This window comes from Tursiops truncatus, chromosome 19 (assembly GCF_011762595.2).
Source record: "Tursiops truncatus isolate mTurTru1 chromosome 19, mTurTru1.mat.Y, whole genome shotgun sequence".
In the NCBI taxonomy this organism is placed as follows: domain Eukaryota; kingdom Metazoa; phylum Chordata; class Mammalia; order Artiodactyla; family Delphinidae; genus Tursiops; species Tursiops truncatus.
In genome coordinates this window covers 3,440,433-3,462,174 of record NC_047052.1, presented here as the reverse complement: position 1 = coordinate 3,462,174, position 21,742 = coordinate 3,440,433, and the positions used below count along the sequence as shown (strand labels likewise).

Below are 21,742 nucleotides of genomic sequence, written 5' to 3'. Positions count from 1 at the left end.
TCTGTGTGTCTGTGTCCTAATCTCCTCTTCTTATAAGGACACCAGTCCTATTGGATCAGGGCCCATGCTCGTGACCTCGTGTTACCTTAATTACCTGTTCAAAGATCCTGTCTCCAAATATGGCCACTTTCCGAGGTCCTGGGGGCTGGGACTCCAACATAGAAGTCTTGGGGGACAAAGTGCTTAAAATGGTGTTTACACGTCCTAAGCACTAGATAGACAATAGCTGTTATGATTATTCTCTATTGCACAAACAAGGAATCGAAATAGCGAAAATACCAGCCCGTATTTTCACAGATCAGATTTCCTATTTCTGTCTTAACTTTCGAAGTCCGCCCGCCTCAGGAGGCCCTTTCCCGCGCTTGGGGGTGGGTCCCTGGTGTGACGTGGCCGTGCAGAAGGAGCTCGTGGCCTTGGGAGCTGCCCCTGCACCTGCCTACCTCCACCACCCGCCCCTAGCTCCGGTGCTCCCAGCCTGGAGGGGCCCTTCCTAACTAAGAACACTGTCCCTGTGCTTGTCTCCTGGATTTTTCTGGAGTTCCCAGAGGGATAGCACCACTTGGAAATACTAATTAAACCACAGAGAAAGTGTGGGGGGAGCGGGGAGGGTGGAACTCTCCCCTCGCCCCCCTCGCAGCTCTCTGCCCTGCTGGGGCGGGTGGGGGGATGGGCCCAGGGCCCCAGCTGGACATCACTCAGGGTCTGTCTTTTCTCTGCCCTGGAGGTGGGGGGAGCCAGCCTCCGTCCACAGAGGGGGCCACCCTCAGGCAGGTCCTGACCACGGAGCCCAGTGGGGACCCCCTGAATTCCTGGAAATAGGCCAGGGGACCGTAGCTTGACTCCCACATCCGAGGTGATAGACACTGCTGGGTCGTCACGGGGCCAAGGCCCCCGTGCCCGCCTAGAAGCTGCTGCCTTGGCTTTGTCGCTCTACCCCGAGTGCAGTTTGGAGGCAGGAGAGCCAGGGCAGGGCCTGGTGAGCGGATCCTGGCCAGAGGGGTTTGGAGATGCCCAAGACGCCGCAGTCCTGGTTTGAGGGAAGACAAGGGGTCTTCACCAGCATCTCCTGCCTCCAGAGGGGCCCGTTGCCACCTGGCGACCAGCCTCGACCTCGGGGCCCTAACCACCTGCGTCTCCCCTAACTCCCGGGGGCCCAGATGGTTTCTGATCCTGTTGCCACGTCCCTGGTTTGGCCCTGGCTGGTGACGGCCACCCACGGCCCAGATCCTCCCCTCTGGTCCTGTCCCCTGTCCCAGCAGCTGCTATCCAGACCCAGGAGCCTCCTAAGCGACCCCCTCCTGGACACTCAGGTGCCTTGGCCTTGGGCCCCTTCCCCCCAAGCTCAGCCCTCCTCGGGGTGGAGGGGGGTCCTCACTGCCTCAGAAACACCGAGTAACCCGCAGAGGAAGGGCCGCGGTGGCTCTCTGCAGCCACTTACCGAGGCGGTGGTTAATGAAACACTAGTGCCACCAGGGAGGGCGGCGGGAAGGGAGCTGGATCAGTGGGTGACGTGCAGCTCGTCGGCCCCGGCACAAAGGCTCAGCAGAGAATTGAATCCACCTGGGGAGGGGGAGACCAGGAAGAGCAGAGTAGTGAGGGGGGAGGGGGGCTTCCTGAAGTCCCGGCACGTGAGTCACGGGGGGCCTTCCCGCGCACCGGGGTCACCGGTATTTCCCAGGTAGCGGGAGCTGTGGAAGGACAGATGCAATGACAAATAGTCTGTTTTAAAGCTAACAGGGCATGTCTGCCCGGCTGCCTAGTGGAAACCTCTCTAATCACCAGAGAATGAAAGATTCTCCTCCCTTCCTCCCTCCTCCCCCCTACTCCTTCCTTCTTTCATCTCTACAGCTGCGCCTGCAGCCGCTGCTCAGAAATGAGAGCTGCCCGCAGATGTTCCTCGGGGCGAGCCCGGCCGCGGGCCGGCGCGGGGGCCTGGACGCCACCATCGGGGGCCTCGGGGTGGCCGGCTGAGCCTCCTGGGCCTGGCCTGGTTTGGGGGCTGCTGCCCGGGCCCACCCCCCGTGACCTCATTCCCAGGTGCCTGTCATAAGCTTGGCAGGGCTCCAGCCAGACGGGCGCGTGGGTCTGGCCCTCTGGACCCCCTGCCTGCCAGCCCACCCCTCCCCCCTCCTCTCCAGCTCCTTGTTTGTCCTCGGCCGGGCTGGGAAGGTACCATCTGGCCAAGCCGCCTTCAAGCAGGGCTTTGTCCTGCCGAGGGTTGAAGGGGGCTTCTGGGGACGGCGTTGAGCTGGGGCTGGTGCGTTCGGGGCCCCTCCCCTGGGACAGGGGCTGCCTGGGGCCCCTCACTCTGCTGTTTGATTCAGCAAACAGTGCCGGAAGCGCGAGGAAGCGTGTGGTGGTCTGGAGTGGCCTGGAGCTTGTCCGCAGATTTTGTCCTTAAATCGAGGTCCCCTCGAGGACTTCACTGTCCTGGGCTGATGGTGGAGGCCCTTGGCTGCCGTCTTCCTCCTACTGCGGCCTGAGGGGAGGAGGGGCCTTGCTGCCAGCCTGGAGGCAGAGCCCAGGTCACCGCGGGTCCCATCACCCCGGGCATTTATCGGGGGAGCCGCCCTGGCACCTAGGGGGCCTCTGGCTGCAGCCACTGCGTCCCCGTCCAGAGAGCATCTGAGGGCCATGCCGTCCCTTGTTAGTCCATCCCAGACGTCGGGCACAGGGCCTCTCCACTCCACGGTGGCCCCCGTGAGGGGCAGGCCCCAGAGCAGCTGGGGCGCCTCGTCGTGGGGGTCAGCGCTTGTGCTGGCCTGGCCCTGCGCCCGCAGAGGGAGGGGTGCGAGGGGGACACGGCACGCTGAGGACAGCCCCTTGGGTGGTAGTGTCGACGGGGAGCGCGAGAGGGTGGAGGGGGGCGGCTAGGAGGTGCGGCTGCTTGTGCGAGACCCCCGCTTCCCGTGTACACCCGTGCACCCACCCCTGCTGCTCTGTGAGCCGCTGCTGTGATTGCGCGTTTGACAGCTGGGGGAACCGAGGCCCGGGGCAGTTATGGGACCCGTCCAGGGTCTCCAGGACCAGACGGAGCCACCCCGCGCCGGACCCTGTGTAGAAGGCTCGTACTACCCGGGCGGGGGTCCCGGGCTCCCTGCCCTGACCCGGGCTTGGCGCACGCGCGGGTCCCACCCTTGGCCGCCGCTTCGTGGCCACCCATCCCGGGAAGGGCAGGTCGGAGTTCACGCACCACGAGGGCCCCGCCGTGAGCGGAGGGGCTGTGCCCACACGTGGGAACAGATGTGGCCGCTCATTAAAAGTCCCAGTCAGTGGCCTGTCTCCTCCAATTAACGATCACTGCCGCGGCGCCCACCCACCAGCACGCTTGGTAAACACGGTGACGGATGGGCCCCTCAGGCTCTGCGGGGTCACCGTCTGCTGGTGTGGAGGTGGAGGGGTTGCCCAGGGGGCTGCGCAGTCTGTCTCTTGCCCCCCAACCCAGGGAGTGAGATGGCTGGGGGTCTCTGCTGCCCCATCTCCTGACTCTGACGGGAAGGTTACTGGCAGAGTTAGGGCTGGAGGGACAGTAGAGGGTGTCTCCTTGGGGACAGACTCTTGTCACCGCCCCACGTACAGTGGTCATTCCTGGGCACGCGCCACGTCAGTGAGGAGACTGGGCTGTGGCCCAGTGGCAACACCGTGGGTTTGGGGTGGACGGACCTGGGCCCACGCCCTGCTTGCGGCGGTGGGTCGGGGCGGCCGGGCCTGGCGCCAGGTGGCGGGCATTGTGCCATCTGGCCAAGGAGGGGCCGGGTTGTGGAGCTTTCAGGGCTCAGGGGAGGCCTGGGCCGAGATATCCTCACCTTAGGCTGAGCAGGGTGTCACGGTGACGGAGCCCCCAGACTGGCGCCCGCGTCCAGGGCGAGAGCCCCCGGCTGCTGTTGGCGCTCAGTGCCTGCTGCGCGGCCCCCTCTCGGCCGTGCGAATGACCCCAACGACAGAACCTTTCAATGTGTTGCGGACGCTCCTGTGAGCAGGCGTGCAGGACGTTCCTCCGTGTGGCTGGGGGTTCTGGGGGCCGCCTCCTCCCCTGTCCTGCCTTGCGTGAGCGCTTTCTGGTTTCTTGGGAGTCTGCCTTCCCCGCCAGGCCCCAGGTTACTCTCTGTGTCCGGGAGTCTGGGGCAGGCGGGCCCACAGCCCTGCCCCCATCAGTGTGCAAAGGCCCCAGACAGCTCTGGCCAGTTGTGCTCTGGTCGGTGCCCCGGCCGCCCCGGGGTTTGTCCGGGGGACAGGTTGGCATGCCCTGCCCAAGGGCAGCAGCAGCTTCTCGGCCACGTCCTCCACGGGCATCGTGGGCCGAGAGGTATCTGTGACGCAGGCCGGCAGCTGGCAGCGCAGCTGACGCCTCGGCCCCTCGGGATGCCGGCACGTGCCTGGCGATCAGTGGCCAGGGGCTCCGCGTGGTTCTGTCACAGCCGCTGCAGTGCAGAGCTCACCGCCGGGGGTTGGGGGTGTGTGCGGGGACCACCGTCATCCAGCTCCCGCGTCTGAGTTTGGAGCAGCTGTGACCTGTCGGAGATCCGTGCTGGGAGGGCATGGGCGGCCCTACTGTGCTGTGTCCCCTGGCGGGCACTCTTCTGGACCCCAGTCCGATTCTGGGGCGTCTGTCCTTTCCTGTCGCCCAGATGTGTTTCAGTCCAGACCCCCCCATCATTGGAACCCGTGTCCTCCCTTCTTTCTGTTTCGCCTGCCACGCCGCTCATACCGCAGGTTTGGGTGGAAAAGCGTAAGGAAAGGCCATCTCTAGATCGTGCTCTAAAGCTTGAACCCTCCCCCCCCCACCCCGAGTCTGGAGGAAGGCCTGGCTCGTCGTTGGCCGTGGTCGGAGCCGCCCGCCCCTGCCCTGACCCGCTCTTTCTGTCCTCTAGCAAGACGCTGGCTCTCGGGGCAGCGGCAGCGGTCGGGAACGCCTCATCGTGGAGGCCCCGCTGCCCCAGGAGAAGGCAGGGGGCCCGGCCATCCCCTCCCACCTGCTCAGCACCCCCTACCCTTTTGGCATCTCCCCCAGCTCGGTGGTGCAGGACTCCCGCTTTCCTCCGCTGAAGTAAGTGCAGGTCGGGGCCCGGGGAGGGCACGCGTGCTGGGCTCTGGACCCCTGAGGCTCTGGCCGCCAGGCCAGCTGCACCAGCTGAGCCCAAGAGCCGCCAGATGGTGGCTCAGCCCCGGGCCGGCAGCCCCGTCTGCGCCTGCTGGCCGTTTCCATGCTGAGCCGACGGCTGGCTCTGCCGTCTGCCCGACCCTAAACCCCCAGTCTGGGGCTCCCGGGGCCAGGGGTCCCTCCAGGCCGCGGATAGCGGCCCTGCACCCACTTGGTGAGGACGGCAGGGGGCTGGGGGGGCCCAAGGAGCAGCAGCTGCCCACCTGTTCCCTGGGCCTCCTGCCAGGACCTGTCCTTGCGAGGGAGGCATGGTGGAAGTACCGGGAGGTTGGCCCGTTTCCCGGCCTGGGGCTCACCTCCGCCTTTCGTCCTCTGTCCGTCCCTCCCGCAGCCTCCAGCGGCCCGTGCACCACGTGGTGCCCCCCAGCACGGTGACGGAGGACTACCTGCGGAGCTTCCGGCCCTACCACACCGCCGAGGACCTCCGCGTGTCCTCCCTGCCTCCCCTGGGCCTGGACCCGGCCACCGCCGCGGCCTACTACCACCCCAGCTACCTGGCCCCGCACCCTTTCCCCCACCCGGCCTTCAGGTGAGGCGCCCCACACCTCCCCACCCACCCTTGGGCAGACACTGCTTGGGGCCAGATTCCCAGGGAGACCCCAGGCGGCCGCCCCTCCCAGCCCTGCAGATGAGCCGTTAGGACTTTACCCCCAGAGGGAAATTCTGTCCGAGCTGGCCTCGCCCCAGCCCCTCCCTCTCCCGCCATCGGCTCCACTGGTGCACTTACGCGTTAAAGCGCAGAGCGCAAGGTTTGTGTGCGACCAGGAAACCCCGCTGGAGACGGCGCTGGACCACTGCTCTACGTAGAAGCTTCTTGCGTCCTCCGTGACGGGTCGGCAGTTATGCTGTGGACCACCCCACCCCAGACCTGGAAGTCTCCTCACTTGGCCTGGGGTGGCCAGCAGGGCCTCGGAGCCCTGAGCTGTTACCATCTGTTGGCCTCTGGGAGGAAGGGGCTTTGGGTCTGGCTGTGGGTGTGGACCCTTTCTTCAGGGCCTTCGTGGAGGCTCTGTGGCCGTCCTGCCCTGTCCAGCGCCCCTGGATCAATAACCGTACCTGGCCGGGGCACCTGGTGGTAGGGCTGGGTCTTGCCTTTTTTCCTTTACGTTCCGTGTTCACTAGCCCCATCTTCTCGCACAGGATGGACGACTCCTACTGCCTGTCGGCCCTGCGGTCCCCCTTCTACCCCATCCCCACCCCCGGCTCCCTGCCCCCACTGCATCCATCAGCTATGCATCTCCACCTCTCTGGGGTCCGCTACCCGCCCGAGCTCTCGCACTCGTCCCTGGCAGCGCTGCACTCGGAGCGGATGTCCAGCCTCAGTGCCGAGAGGTAAGTCCCGTCCCAGGCCGGGTGTCTTCTGCTCTTCCCTCCCCGGATGGCAGAGCCTGGCTGGGCCGTTCGTGTGTGGCCAGGCGGGCTCCTTGGCCACTCGGGTCCTGGGTCTGTTCGCCTGCACACGGGGCGGTGACGGTGGGTGCTCTGAGCTCCTGGCCAGTGCCTGGCGAGGCTGCATCCTCAGAATCTCCAGCCCCCGGCCGTGAGCTTTCCATGGCGCTTCGGGAGTTGGTGCACAACTTTTGATCTAATGGACTTTGAGTCTCTTAGCGCGTTAAACTAGAGTAGAACCCGCCTCACCTCCCGTCACCGTTCGGATGGGAATGCTGGCTTTTTCACGAAAACCTTGGTCTCGGGTGTCAGCTCCTTGCTTTTGGGGGTTCTCCCTAGCGGCCCGGCCCGGCCCCGAGCGCCCCCGCACATCTCCCTCTGCTCGCCCCGCAGGATGCAGATGGACGAGGAGCTGAGGCGGGAGCGCGAGCGCGAGCGTGAGCGGGAGGCTGACCGCGAGCGTGAGAAGGAGCGCGAGCGTGAGCGTGAGAAGGAGCGCGAGCGTGAGAAGGAGCTGGAGCGCGAGCGGGAGCTGGAGCGTCAGCGGGAGCAGCGGGCCCGCGAGAAGGAGCTGCTGGCCGCCAAGGCGCTGGAGCCGGCCTTCCTGCCCGTGGGCGAGCTGCACGGGCTACGGAGCCACGCCGCTGAGGAGCGGGGCAAGGCCTCGGAGCAGCTGACCCCAACCCGAGCAGGTACCCGAGAGGAGGACCGTGCGTGGGGAGCTGCGTGCTGGGGGGCTCCCCGAGGAAAGGGCCCTGCCGCGTAGCGTCTGCCCGCCGGCCTGGAGCAGATTCACACCATGCCTTTTGCAAGCTACGCGCCTGATGTCCCCGGACAGGGAGCCGGGGGGAGAGGCACACGACACAGAGAAGACAGATGTAGGTAGACAGCTGAAAGACTGTGCACCGTGGTAAAACGTGACATAATTCTTAGGAGGGGATAGTTTTAAGTATTTGTTAGCTTTAGTTTTTTTTTCTTTTTTGCCGTACGCGGGCCTCTCACTGTTGTGGCCTCTCCCATTGCGGAGCACAGGCTCCAGACGCGCAGGCTCAGCGGCCATGGCTCACGGGCCCAGCCGCTCCGCGGCATGTGGGATCTTCCCGGACCGGGGCACGAACCCGCATCCCCTGCATCGTCAGGCGGACTCTCAACCACTGCGCCACCAGGGAAGCCCTAGCCTTAGTTTTTAAACATTTTATTTTATTATACGTACGCGTAATCTAACTTGTAGCAACCGGCTCGGGTGATTCCCAGAGTTCAAGTCTGCTTTGGCGTGTGGGCGTGAGCCTGCCCCACACACCCACACCCAGCGTGTCACCCAGATGAGGCGAGTGCCCGGGAGCATCCATGCCCCTGGCTGTCTTGGCCCAGCCGCGGGGAGGCCCTTGGAGGGTGGTGCACGTCTCCTCCGGGAGGACGGGCAGCGGGGAGGGACTGAGCCTGGCGCTGAGATCCCGCCGTGACAGCCTTTCTCCCCCACAGAGAAGCTGAAGGACGCGGGCCTGCAGGCGCCCAAGCCCGTGCAGCACCCCCTGCACCCGGCGGCCGCCCCGCACCACCCCGTGCCCGGCCTCCTCTCCACCCACGGCCTCTTCTCTCTGCCGGGCAGCAGTGCGGCCACGGCCCTGCTCCTCCAGCGCACCAACGAGGAGGAGAAGTGGCTGGCGCGGCAGCGGCGGCTGCGGCAGGAGAAGGAGGACCGCCAGTCGCAGGTGTCTGAGTTCCGGCAGCAGGTGCTGGAGCAGCACCTGGACCTGGGCCGGCCGCCGGCGCCCGCGGACGCGGAGCACAGGCCTGAGAGTGCCAGGTGGGCCCGGGGATGGGGGCGGCGTCTGCACGAGGGAGCCTGTGTGTTGCCACTTGTCTAACCCCCGCTTTGGCCTGGAGGAGGGAGCGGTGAGGAGGGAAGGCGGTTGCTCAGGGGCGTCCATCCCCGAGTAACCTGTGTCTACAGCCTCGGCCCAGCTGCTTCCCAGCAGCGACGCTCGCGGCGCCTGAAGGAGGGCGACGGAGAATTTTCATTCAATAATTATGTCCTTTCCATCTCTCTCTGCCCAAACTTTTTTTTTTAATGAGAAGGGGGACTCTCTTTAATTTTTAATCAAACAAAAAATTAATTTTACTGCTTTTGTAATTTTAAAAAATACCCATTTTTCCAGCCCTGTTCTAAAAAATTTCCAAGAGGCCTTTGCACCTGTCTCTGGGACCCCTGGCTGCCGACACCTGCCTTGTGAGCTGGGCTCCTTCTTCTTACAGCTGCCCGTGGGGCCTCGCTGCTCCCCGTCTGCTGATCTGGCTGTCACCTTGTGTCCCCCACCGCACCTTCCCTCCCTCCAGGGCTCACTCTGAAGGGCCGGGCTGAGACCCACACCAGAGGTGGTGGCGAGAGCCTGGCCAGGCCTGGGCACACTGGACCCCGCTCGCCTTCTCCGGGCCCATCTCCCTCAGCTTTGCACAAAGGAGCTTGGGTGGGAGGATTTCTGAGCCTCTTGCCAGCCCCCGGTGTCCACGGTGCTGGGTTTCTGGGTCGGAGGCGTTGTAAATGTCCACTTGTTCCCTCCGTCTTTCTCCAGCTTCTCGCTGACTGGTGGGTTTTTTTCTGTGTCCTGGGCATGGCTGGCCCGTCCAGCAGTCTGCATCCTGCCTCTGCATCCACTGAGGGGATTCGCTTGCTAGTTGGGTGTGACCGGGAGTGCACTGTGGCCAGGCCCCTGCCTGGGTCTCCTACCTCCTCCGGCCTCTGCTCCGCTCAGCGTGGCCACAGCGAGGTCTGTGCTGCAGACGGTCCCTCTGCTTCTCTGGGCCTGTCCGAGGCTATACAGGGGCTATCTCGTGTGCTTCTGAGCTGCCCTCTGTTCCTCTGGTCCCCGTCACACCCAGGGGACTGGGCGAGCAGTCAGCACACGTCCAGCATCTCCTGATAAATTCAGGGCGTGCTGACACCCGAGGGTGGCTTCCTCTGCTTGGGGTTGCAAGATCCCAGCGCAGCTGTCAGGGCCTGTGTGCTGCTGTCCCCAGCGGGGGTGGCCTCTGCCTCGGTCCTCACCTGGCCTCGGTGGTCCCCACAGCAGCGCAAACCTGATGGTCTTTCGGGCCCCTGGGCTCCGGGTTAGAAAACCAGCCTGTACCTGGCTACAGCACGTGAAATATTGCTTCGCTAACAGGTTTCATTCCTCTGCTGTTTACTTGAGGACTTAGCGCTTCTCGATATGGTTCCCTTGCGTATCCGCCCAGCAGAGGCGCAGTGGCCTTGGTGGCTCTGATTAGCCGGGCCCCTCCTCGGCCCGGCAGGCGGAGCCCTGGGAGAAGGCTGCTCACGTGCCTGCCGTGGCTTCCCCTTCCGTCCCCTCAGACCTTACCCTCGGTCTCCGTGGCAGCGTGGGGCTTCCCTTAAGAAAATAGATAAACTTTGGAGAAACAGCGGCCACGTAGTCCTCTGGAAGGTGAATGTTGTTTTAAATGCACCGAGGAAAGAGGCACTTAGTTTGGCTTCGGGGCAAAGCTGCGTGTCTGATGGAAGGTCCTCTCCCTCCCTCCCTGTGTGTCAGGGGCGCGCGCTCCGGCAGGTGGCCTGGCTCCCTGGACAGGCCCCAGCCCGGGCCTTGAAGACCCTCTGGGCGTAGCTGCCGGCTGTGAGGGTGTCCACGGAAGCAGGTCTAGGCCGGGTGGGCCCCCGAGGCTGGCCTCTTGCTGCTGTCTGTGAGCACGGAGGGAGAGAGGAGGCCGGGCCCCCTCCGCGCGGCTCGCCTGGAGTTGGGATCACCCGGGGGCGGGTCTGTTCTCAGCGTGCTCGGAATTCAGGAAGCGGTGGCACAGGGTGAGCTGCTGTGAGGTCGCTGGTGAGAGACGGGCTCGAGCGGGTCTGGCCGGGCCGGGACTGTCTCTGCCCTAGACCCGCAGAGCCCATGTCGGGCTCCCTGTTCTCTCCAAAGCGGGCCTGCACACGCCTGCCGCGAGCTGTCCACAGAGAAGGCGGCGGAGCGGAAGGCCCGTTCTCCCTCCAGCCCTGGGACGTGGCCCAGAGGAGGCCTCCTGCTCGCCCCTCCAGCTCTGGCCGGCTCGGGGCTCCCGGCAGGCGGCCTGGGGGCCAGGGTGGCTGGCGCGCCTGGGCCCTCGCGGCTGATGGCTGCTTCCGCTCCCTTCGCAGGCCGGGACCAAACCGTCACGAGCCGGGAGGCCGCGACCCCCCGCAGCACTTTGGCGGCCCCCCGCCCCTCATCTCACCCAAGCCCCAGCACCACTCGGTGCCCACGGCCCTCTGGAACCCAGTGTCCCTGATGGACAGCACGCTGGAGACACGGCGCGCCCCCGAGGGCCACCCTCTGCACGGCCACCCTGCCCCGTTTGAGCCCAGCCGCCAGGCGGCCGTCCCGCTGGTGAAGGTGGAGAGGGTCTACTGCCCCGAGAAGGCGGAGGAGGGACCCCGGAAGCGAGAGGCTGCCCCCCTGGACAAGTACCAGCCGCCGGCCCGCGAGGCAGGGGGCCTGGAGCAGCAGGCCTTCCCCCCCGCGCCCGCGCACTTCCTGGCGGAGCTCGAGCCGTCCACCCAGACCGTCCTGGGCCAGCCCCGGGCCCCGCTCGCCCCGCCGGCCCCCTTCGGGGAGACCCCCGGGCCCCTGAAGCCGGGCTCGCCCTACCGGCCCCCGGCGCCCCGGGGCCCCGACCCCACCTATGTCTACGACGAGTTCTTGCAGCAGCGACGGAGGCTGGTCAGCAAGCTGGACCTGGAGGAGCGCCGGCGGCGGGAGGCCCAGGAGAAAGGTCTTGTCCCTGGCGGCCGCGCCCTCCCTCCTCCCTCCTTTTCTCTCCTCCCTCCTCCCTCCTTTTCCCTCCTCCCTCTGGCTTTCTGCCCCGGGGTCTCAGCAGCTCCAGGGAGCAAGTTCACTGGCTTCTGCCTGACACTTCTGGGAAGACAGACCTGGGCCCCTCGTCTGTCCTGCCACAGTGCGTGTTATCCCGAAAAGCCAAATTGTAGACTGTGAAAACAGTTCCACAGACACGCACATTTAATAGGTGATGAACAGAGGCCAGTAAGACGGTCTGAAATATTAACAGTGCAGCGTAAGGGAGAGGAGGCTGTCGAGAGGGTGGCCCAGGGCCCGGCGGGGACTCCTCTCCTGGGGCTGCCGTCCCAGTTGCAGGCGGGTGGGCGGCCTGGGGGCGGGGGAGGCGGGAGCTCTGGCTGCCTCTCCTTCCTGCTTCTGCACAGGGTGGGGTGGGACTCAGCCAGCGGCACCCTGGGTTCCCCAAAGAGCTACGGAGAACAGGCGAGCAGGCCCAGGGCAAGCATGGCTGTCCCCTACCTTCAACCCCTGTCAGACCAGGAGGGATCAGGGGTCCAGACCAGTTTCTTCTGCATGGTATTAAATTCCGCTTCTTAGCCGGAAGCGGGGGCCAAGGCCGAGCGAGTCTTGGTTGGTCTACGTTGTTGGTCTAGGCTAAATGTAGAGCCCCAGGAAGCTTTCTCTGCTCCACTCACCTTGTGAGAAGGCGGGGGGAGAGCCCCGGTGCCTTCGGGTGCAGGGGTTCTGTTCTCTGCACAGGAGTTTGCATGTATGCTCTATACCTTTGAGGGGACGGGGACCTGAGTGTGCCTGTCCCCTCTTGAGCAGGAGGGAGTGGATGTGCACAGACAGCCTTGGGCTGCCGTGGACGTGGCCCCGGGCCTGTGTGATGAACGGTCCCCTGCTGGGGGATCGGTGCTGGCCAGGAGACCGCGTGGTCACTTGGGGTCTGGATCCAAGGGAAGCCTGGTGCCTGCTTTCTGCCCCCCACCTGCCAGCCCTGAGAAGCCTTAGGACTAGGGGTTAATGCACATTTCCACCTGGGGTGAAAGGAGTCTGGCTTTGGGGGTGCTCAAAGGGCGGTAGGGCCTGGCCTGCCAGGTGGAGTGCCCTGTGTGTGCTCACTGGCGAGTCGAGGCTCCCTGCCCAGCTGAGTAGATCCGTTCCACCTCCAGGATACTACTACGACCTGGACGACTCCTACGACGAGAGTGATGAGGAGGAGGTTAGGGCCCACCTCCGCTGCGTGGCCGAGCAGCCGCCCCTCAAATTGGACACGTCCTCCGAGGTATCTGGGGCTCGTCGCTGTGGGCAGGCGCGGGGCTGGGCTGCTGGCACTCACCTCGGTGCCTGCCTCTGGGCTTTCCCACGCTCGTTGGGACGCCGTCAGGGCCCTCCTCCTCCCAGGCCCGGCGCGGAGTGGCCACAGCACAAGAGCTTCGAGGACCCCAGGAGGGGCCCCTGGGTCAGTGGAAGCACGCCACTGCCAGTGGTTTCAAACTCATTTGTTTTCTTTCCCAATCTAGAAGCTAGAGTTTTTGCAACTTTTTGGCTTGACCACCCAACAGCAGAAGGAGGAATTGCTGACCCAGAAGCGGAGGAAGCGGCGGCGGATGCTGAGAGAAAGAAGCCCGTCGCCCCCGACGGTTCAGAGCAAGCGGCAGACGCCTTCACCGAGACTGGCGCTGTCCACCCGCTACAGCCCCGACGAGATGAACAGCAGCCCCAACTTCGAGGAGAAGAGGAAGTTCCTGACCATCTTCAACCTGACCCACATCAGCACTGAGAAGAGGAAAGGTGAGGCCTGGGTGGGGTGGGGCCTCGCCAGGAGGGCTGAGGGTCTCTGAGGAAGGAGGCGGGGCTGCGGGCTCCTGGCGGCGTCCTGGGGCTCTCGGGCTTCCTCTCGGCTCCCCTCTGCTCTCACAGACTTGCCTCACTGTCTCCGCTGTCACACTTCTCTCTCCGTCAGAAACTTGCACGGCCCCCTTCAAAGCCTGTTTGCTCTTGTCTCATCCCGGGTGGGATTGAAGACGCGCTGATGTTCTGTGCACAGCCCACCGTGAGCTTGCTGGCTGCTCTTGGCCCTCGCCAGGTCTCCCAGCACGTTCAGCCCGCCCTGCGTGTGGGGTGGACGTGCGCCTTCCCGAGCAAGGTGCTCAGGCTTCTTGGTAGCGGGTGTTTTCTCTTGGCGGCCGCTCTCGTGGCCGCTGGGCAGAGCCGACAACCACTGAGTGGACAGTTTGCCCTGAGAGATGCTTCCAGATCGCTCTGGCCACCAAGGGCCATGTCGGGGCCGACTCTTGGGCTGGAGCCCGTGGTGCGGTCTGAACACTTTCTGGGGCACCTGCTGCCTTGGTGTGCCGCTCACGCTCGCTCAGTGCCAAGATGGTGGCACAGGTGAAAACTAGGCCTTCCTGGGGTGCACACCCCCACGTTCCCCTTGCTGGCACTCGCTCCCCTCTTTCCAGAAGGAAGAGGAAAGCAGAAGTGCTTCTTGGTCATCTAGTTACTTTCACTTATTTCGGTAGCGGGGGTATAGCATTCAGTTACTGTGTTGAACCAGTGAGCTGGCGTTCTTGCTTTCTCTTGAAGGGGCAGTGACACGATTACCAGGGCAAATCCCTGGGAACGCGCATAGTTTTGTTTGTAAAGAGAATCTTTGTGCCTGGCTTAATTCCTGGAGGAAGCCGCCGGCGATGTGGCCACTTAAGTTTCAGTCCGCGAGAGGCCCCTGAACTGTGTCGGGAATCTGTGGCATCAGATGTCACCAGGTCGGTGTCCCTTTTCCCTAAACGGCAGCCGTCGTGGGATTCGCACTCGCGTGGCAGGCGGCGGGGAGGAGACTGTGTCAGGAAGCAGCCTGTGCTTCCCAGGGTTCTGTGGGGCTCTTCGGGGTTGCTTCCTGTGTCGGAGCCAACTTTTTTCTCTTTTAAATAAGAATTCGTTCCCAGAAGCTCGCAGGTACCAGTCATTCGCTGCACACACACAGCTGTTCTCGAACACACCTGAAATGTTATGTAGTAAAAGCTGAGAGGAATCTGGGCTCGCTGTAAAGTGCAGTTTCTTCCTCTAAACCTAGCCTGTCCCCGTGGCTTTGTGTTTCTTGTTCTAAAGGACTCGCGCCTGCCGGTCGCGGCCTGGGCTGGACTCCTGCTCTCCTTCCCTCCCAGGAGTGACACGATCCTCTTGTTAATCTCGGGCTGCTTTTCTCATAGACAAAGAGAGGCTTGTTGAGCTGCTCCAGGCCATGAAGCAGAGGGCGCTGTCAGCAGCGGTGGCAGACCCGCTCAGGAACTCTCCGAGGGACAGTCCTGCTGGGTCCCTGAGCGGTAAGGCCAGCCCCATCCGCCACCGCCCGGGACTGTCCCGGGGGCTGCCCAGGGTCAGAGGCCACCACCCCAGGTCGTCTTCCTCCTGGACACAGCGTGTGCTTCTTTCTCTCCATCTCTCTCTCAAGCTTCCTGCGCGTGGGAAGGATCTCCTCGGCCGCAGCGCGAGCCTTGGCAGTCGGGGCTCTGAGGGTTCAGGGGGAGGGTCCCGGCTGCGGCAGACTGTGCCCGGTGGTCGGCGTGGCTCTGGCCGCCGTCCATCCGCCCAGCGGTGGCCCGGGTCTCAGCACCTGCTGCTTGGGCTCTGTGCTCCCGTCCATCCACCCTCCGCCCTCCTCCCGGCGTCTTTGTCTTGCTTTTTCTGCCTTGCAGGCCCCTCCAGTACCTGCTTTCACACCTTCTGTCTCTCTCTCTTGTGGCTCTGACTCTCCTGCACTGTCCTGCTGACGGAGCAGGAAATCTTGTTGGTCTGGCCCTGTTCTCAGCTCTTAACTGGATCTTTCCGGTCGGGTCGGGCTACGTAACTTCCTGCCTTTTGGATGACTGGAAGCGACTTGCTTCTTTCTTCAGATTCTTCTTCTGCCTCTCAGATGCCCTCCTGGGGCACCTCTCAAGGATGGCCTTGCTGCTAAACACACCCCGTCTCAGACCACACAGTGCACACTGACCTTTAATTAAATGGCTCCGGAGTCCGGGTCCTTTGTCCTAGGTCTTCATTCAGTGTAAGCTCTAGACATCAGGGTTGGCCCGTTCACATTTGCAGGTCTTAACGTGTTCCTCACTTTCTGTCTCTAAAAGAACCAGCCACGCAGCAAGCCTCTCTGGATACGGAGAAGCCTGTGGGTATCACTGCTTCCTTGTCTGACACCCAGAAGGCCACGGAGCCTGGGAGACTGGAACAGCTCCGGCCCCAGGAGCGAGTCCCGGAGCCAGCCCCCGCCAGCGGCGAGAAAGCCAGGCCGAGCGAGACCCCTGGGGGCAGGAAGAGCCTGAGCATGCTCCACTACATCCGGGGCCCCACGCCCAAGGACATCCCCGTGCCGCTGTCCCACGGCATCAACGGGAAGAGCAAGCCGTGGGAGCCCTTCGTGGCGGAAGAGTTCGCGCATCAGTTCCACGAGTCCGTCCTGCAGTCCACCCAGAAAGCCCTGCAGAAGCACAGAGGTAACGGGGCCGCCTGGCTTTGTTGAGGGAGCGCCGCTCGGGGTGTGTGAGGCACCTGGCGGTAGAGGCGGGCTTTGCCTCTGCGGGTCCAGGGTGGGGCCTGAGAGCGCACCGCTTGGAGCGGGTGCCCGGGTGCTGCTGCTTCGTGGACCACACGTCAGGGAAGCTTAGCAAGAGAGGCCGTCTGAATTTAATAAGGCCCTTCGAGGAGGCTTTTCAGCAAAAACAGGATCCATGCCTTCTACAGCTGAATGATTTCCCAGCTTCCCCTACAGACTCACCTGGAAAGCTCCCTGTCCTTTGATAACTAGACCCAGCGAGCACTTTGTGTGACACACTGGTTGCTCCAGCCCCATGTGTGAGCCCCCAGATTCATGCCCCTTGGACATTTTGGTGGGAATCACTGCAGGTCAGAGAACAGGGGTCAGTACATTTCATTCCCGTTGATTAGAAAAGAATCCTCAGTGATTAAATCACTACTGAGTGTAAGATAAATTTCTGTACACTCTAGTAGCCAGAAGAAAGTATAAAAGAAATTTTACTCCTGCAACCTAGAAGAGCTGACTATTAGACATACAGCTCTGACGTCAGTATCCTTCAGGTAAATTAATGCTGTCAGCAGAGATGAAATGATACTCAAAGCAAAGGGCAGTGGTTTTCGCAGTGACCTTTGAAAACAACCCTCCAAGGCAGGAGGAGCGCTTTATGGGAAGTTTGTTGTGAATTTACTTGAACCGTATTTTTCCAGAAGGAAACGTTTTGACTGTGTGACTAGATCAAACCCCTCTGTGCTCCCCCCTAAGACACACCCACAGAGGCTTTTCGGTGGCCCGAGGACACATTTTTCCTGCCTCATTTCAACCATTCCCTGATGTTACACCTGTTTTGTCCGGACTTTAAAGTCACCCAGCCCCTGACAGTTTGGGCCGTACCGGTCCACTGACTGCCCGAGGCTGCTGTCCACGCGGGGAGGACCTTTGCGCCTATTAGACCACCAGCAGCAGGGCCACAAGGCAGAGCGGACCTTGTCTACACAGGCCCCCGCCAGTTAGCAGCCTCGTGGTAGCCGGCAGGGCACGGAGTGTGTTCAGGGACTGGAGCGTCTGCATTTCCTGACGAGCAGGGGCAGATACTTACTGAGGGCCCACTGTAGACCAAGCTCAAACCCCCAGTTTCACAGAACACGACTTCGGAAGCTCAGGGCCTAACACAGCTGAGCTCGTACCCGTGGTGCGATTAATTGAACCTAGGCCTGCTGCTGTCTTATTTATTTTTGGCTGCGTTGGGTCTTTGTTGCTGTGCGCGGGCTTTCTCTAGTTGCGGCGAGTGGGGGCTACTCTTCGTTGCGGTGCGCGGGCTTCTCATTGCAGTGGCTTCTCTTGTTGCAGAGCACGGGCTCTAGGCGTGCGGGCTCAGTAGTTGTGGCTTGTGGGCTGTAGGGCGCAGGCTCAGTAGTTGTTGCTCTGCCTGCTGCCGTCTTTACGGCTCTTTTCAGCCCTCCTGATGGTGCCGTCTTCGGTCTCCGAAGGGCACAGGCCTCACCATGCTTCGTCTTGTCCGCGGCGAGACCTCAGTCACGCTGACTCCGTCGCCTGCCCCCAGCACAGGTCCCCATGGGCCCTGTGATGAGCCGTCTTCTCTTCCCCAGGAAGCGCAGCTGTGCTGTGTGCAGAGCAGAACCACAGCATCGACACCTCTGTCCACTACAACATCCCCGAGCTGCGGTCCTCCAGCCGGCTGCCTCTGCCCCAGCGTGACGGGCAGCAGGAGCCCCCCGCCGGGAGGAAGGGCCCCCTGGCACAGGAGGTGGACCCGGACTCAGAGGAGGAGGAGGACGACGACGGAGAGGACGACGACGAGGACCCCCCGAAGCGCAAGTGGCACGGGATCGAGGCCATCTTTGAAGCTTACCAGGAACACGTAGAAGGTACGCAGGGGAGCGGGAGGCAGGCCCAGGCGAGGGGCCCGGGAAAGGCAGGGAAGGAAAGCTTAACAGGCCAGTCAGCACCAGATTTTGTCACCGGGCTGGGGACTAAGTCATGGCACTAGCTCTCAGGGTTCTCAGGGTCCCTGGGCCACAACTAGGCAGAAACACCGGAAGGTACGTCTCCGTCAGCCGTTTCACCTATTTCCAGAACCGTTCCTCGGGCTTCTGTGGGTGCCCAGGCTGGCTTACAGGGGCAGTTCCTCACGGACAAACGTGAGGCCATCGTCACTGGAGGAATTTAGGCACCAGGCGCCCGTCCCCACTCAGCGTGACAGCGCAAACCTGGGCCTGCTCGCCCTCTGCTGTCTTCCATGCAAACATTGTATCAGTCCTGACGCTTGTGGCTACGCACAAGGGTCCTGGAAAGTGCAAAGCTGCTTCATTTAGCCGAGCCCCACGTGGCCAGGCTGCTCAAGTGTGCAGCATCTGGGCGACGTGGTGGCGTCCCCCACGTGCTCTGTGGTCCTCCTGGACTAGAGCTTTGTCCAGGAGGCGAACCCTTGTTGGCCACCAGCATGTCAAAACCCAGGCCAGTGCCAACCCCGAATTCTGTTTATTACCATATCATACAGGAGTCTTAATTTTTATCATGAATATCATGATCCTTTCAAATATTTTAAAACACGCCAAGTACAATCAAAAGGAATGCCAGTGTCAAGTCCTACATTTTATTTACTTTCTATTGACGTGTATAGTTGATTTACAGTGTTGTGTTATTTTCAGGTGTGTAGCAGGGATTCGGTTACACATTCAGTTCTTTTCCATTATGGGTTTATCACAGAACATTGAATATAGTCCCTGTGCTATATACAGTTGTTTACCCTATTTTATGTATAGTATCAACTCCTACATTGTTTCCTTTTCTCCTTCTAATGAAACCCTCCTTTTGAGTTTATTAAGTTCATATATATCCGGAAGGATATGTGTTAATAGCATTCCTTTTTATTTTAACACAGTGAAATGTATCCGTCTTTTCTGGGTTTATTTTTTGGTGCCTTGTTGGAATTCCTTCCCTACTCCAAGGACATGGTAACAAATGCATTTCCTTCTAAGTCTTCAAGTTCTGCTTTTCTTATGCGTAGAATTCATTTCTGTGGATGGAGTAAGGTAGAAGTGTAACCCTTCTTTCCCACCCAGACAACCAATTATCCTGGAGGTTTATGGGGTACCCTCTTCCCCATGGGGTGTGCTCCTGGCAGGCAGTGTACCCCCCACGTGCCCAGGCCTGTCTCTGGGTGCTCCCCTGGCCTGTCCCTGTGTCACTGCCGTAGCGTTGCAGCTCCCCATTGTCTGGAGTAACTCACCCTGACTTCTGACAGCTCAGCTGTTCTTGGCCCTTGGCTTTCCCTGGTGAATTTTAGGATCGCCTTTTTTGTTCCACCCAAAAAAACGGTTAGATTCTCAGGTACACGGAATTGATAGAGTTGGGGAAAATGGCCATCTTTGATGGTGATGTTATCCCACCTATGAATATGGCGTTACATCATTTTGGCTCCGTGAGCGGCTGACCTTCCTTTTATTAGATCTAACTGTAGGTATCAGTTGTCACTGGGGATGTTTTAGTGTTCGTCGTCCCTTATTCCTTCGATGATCATAGATGATCAGGCCTGCCAATAAAAAGTTTCATTCTTTCCTTTTGAATTTTGTATACATTTCCTTTTTCTTGTCATGCTGCATCGCCTAGGATCATTTGTAGACTGTTGAACGGGGACACCCGTGGGGCTCTTTTCTGTGAAACTTTACAAGCGCTCCAGTAAGTTGCTGCTGAGTTTTCTGGTGTGTGGTTGTTGAAAGTCAACTAATGTATTTTGTAGATTTACTGAGATGACAACCTTGTTTTTCACCTCTTGATGTTTTCTGATGTTGCTTGTTTACTCCTTGCTGAATTTGATTTGGTAGTACTTCTAAGATTTTTAATTTATATTCTTAATTGGTATTAGATTGATTTTATTGTACTTTACCCTGCTATCATGATTGTTCTAGCTTCTCTAAAATCAGTCAGGTAGCCTTCCCTGGCTTCCACTCTCTGAAACACTTCATGTAAAGGAGGGATTTCTTTTTTTCATGCCCAGGAGTGGGATTGCTGGATCTTACGGTAATTCTTTTTTTAGTTTTCTGAGGATCCTCCATACTCTTGTCCATCGTGGCTGCACCAGCTTATACAGGAGGGCTCCCTTTTCTCCACACCCTCTCCAGCATTTTATTGTTTGTAGATTTTTTGATGATGGCCATTCTGACCAGCGTGAGGCGGTACCTCGTTGTAGTTTTGATTTGCATTTCTCTAATAATTAGGGATGTTGAGCATCTTCTCGTGTGCTTTTTGGCCATCTCTGTGTCTTCTCTGGAGAAATGTCTGTTTAGATCTTCTGCCCTTTTTTTTTGATTGGGTCTTTTTTTTTGATGTTGAGCTGCAGGAGCTGTTTGTATATTTTGGAGACCAATCCCTTGTGGGTCTGATTATTGCAAATATATTCTCCCGTTCTGTGCGTTGTCTTGTCATTTTGTTTATAGTTTCCACTGCTGTGTAAAACCTTTAAGTTTTAAATTCAGTCCCATTTGTTTTTTATTTTCATTACTCTAGGAGGTGGATCAAAAAAGATCTTGCTGTAGTTTATGTCAGAGTTCTGTTTTCCTCTAAGAGTGTTATGGTATCTGGTCTTACATTTAGGTCTTTAATCCATTTTGAGTTTATTTTTTGTGTCAGGGAGTGTTCTAAATTTCATTCTTTTACATGTAGCTGTCCACTTCTTATTGAAGAGACTGTTAAAGCAGGGATTTGTTCTTGATGGTTTGAAGTCACTCTCCTGTTAAAACCAGGCTCAGTATCTTTTGGAAAGGCAGAGATTTTACTTTAAAACTATAAATTTTTAACAGCTTAAAAGTTTTCATATCTAACCCTTATCTTTTTATCTTTCGTTTTGAAAAATGCATTTTAAGGCTATACATTTTCTTTAATTACTTCCTAACCTGTATCCCTTAAAATTGCCTTTCAATGCTAGATCCTTGGTTCTCATTCCACTGGGTTGGATTTACTTTAGTGATACTTAATGTACTTACCAGCATGATGGAAGGGCTGGGAGCAGTGTGGTCCAAAAGGAGAGGACTTTGCTGGCAGCTCTAGAGAGAGGGGAACACTCGCCAGGCCTGTGGCCCCTGCATACAGGAAATGTGTCAACATCACTTGTCTTTTCAGAGCAAAATCTAGAGCGGCAGGTGTTACAGACGCAGTGCAGGCGGCTGGAGGCCCAGCACTACAGCCTCAGTCTCACGGCCGAGCAGCTCTCCCACAGCATGGCGGTGAGTCCCAGGGCACCACACGTGGGGGAAAGGAATGAAAATCGGCTCCTGGGGGGTTTTCTTAAACACATAATGCTTATTTTTGTTCAGCCTTTCGAGTCTGGGTTCAAGAGCACCCATACAGACAAGTTTTGAAGGGAAATTGTGCCCTTGAGAGATGAAAACAGTCTCAGCCTAAGGAGGGAAGCGTCGTTCATTTGCAGACTATTGATCCTGGAAGGGTGACGATGCTGTGTATATATATCGCCTGTGTCAAGTCTCCCCCTCCTGTGATTTGCTCAGGAAGATGGAGGGAGGAAAGCTCTTGAAGTGCTAGTCGGACTCCCCCCGCAGCCAGGCTCAGCCCTGCTGCGGCTGTGCTTCCTCCCGTCCACGGGATGGGGGCTTGTCTCAGATCGGGTCTCTTGGCCAGTCCTGAAGCAGCAGGACGTAAGTTTTATAGCGGCAGGACTAATTTTTCAAATCTCAGCGTTGAAGCTGAGACGGCAGGAGACCCTGTTCCTATGAGCGAGCGCAGGTACTGTAAGAATCCGAAACCTCGGGGACAGTCAGAGCTGGTTCAGAGTGCTGAAGGTCGGCCTCCAGCACATTCGTGCATTTCCACACACACGTTTCCTTAGCATTCCACACA

General features: G+C 60.0%; 1 protein-coding gene across 9 annotated transcripts in view; it reads left to right on the top strand.

The window, feature by feature from the left end:
- GSE1 (Gse1 coiled-coil protein) overlaps positions 1 to 21,742 on the top strand; it is a 413,117-nt gene that overhangs the window by 390,107 nt on the left and 1,268 nt on the right. For 8 of the 9 annotated variants that reach the window (XM_033844481.2, XM_073796391.1, XM_033844486.2 and 5 more), the window contains 12 exons: positions 4,872 to 5,047; positions 5,493 to 5,690; positions 6,302 to 6,493; positions 6,944 to 7,242; positions 8,033 to 8,357; positions 10,698 to 11,311; positions 12,510 to 12,622; positions 12,861 to 13,131; positions 14,550 to 14,663; positions 15,462 to 15,827; positions 17,476 to 17,754; positions 21,008 to 21,111. In XM_033844481.2, coding sequence (XP_033700372.2) covers positions 4,872 to 5,047; positions 5,493 to 5,690; positions 6,302 to 6,493; positions 6,944 to 7,242; positions 8,033 to 8,357; positions 10,698 to 11,311; positions 12,510 to 12,622; positions 12,861 to 13,131; positions 14,550 to 14,663; positions 15,462 to 15,827; positions 17,476 to 17,754; positions 21,008 to 21,111 — 3,051 coding nt within the window. The remainder of the gene's footprint in view (positions 1 to 4,871; positions 5,048 to 5,492; positions 5,691 to 6,301; positions 6,494 to 6,943; positions 7,243 to 8,032; positions 8,358 to 10,697; positions 11,312 to 12,509; positions 12,623 to 12,860; positions 13,132 to 14,549; positions 14,664 to 15,461; positions 15,828 to 17,475; positions 17,755 to 21,007; positions 21,112 to 21,742) is intronic. The other variant, XM_073796392.1, reaches the window with a different exon arrangement.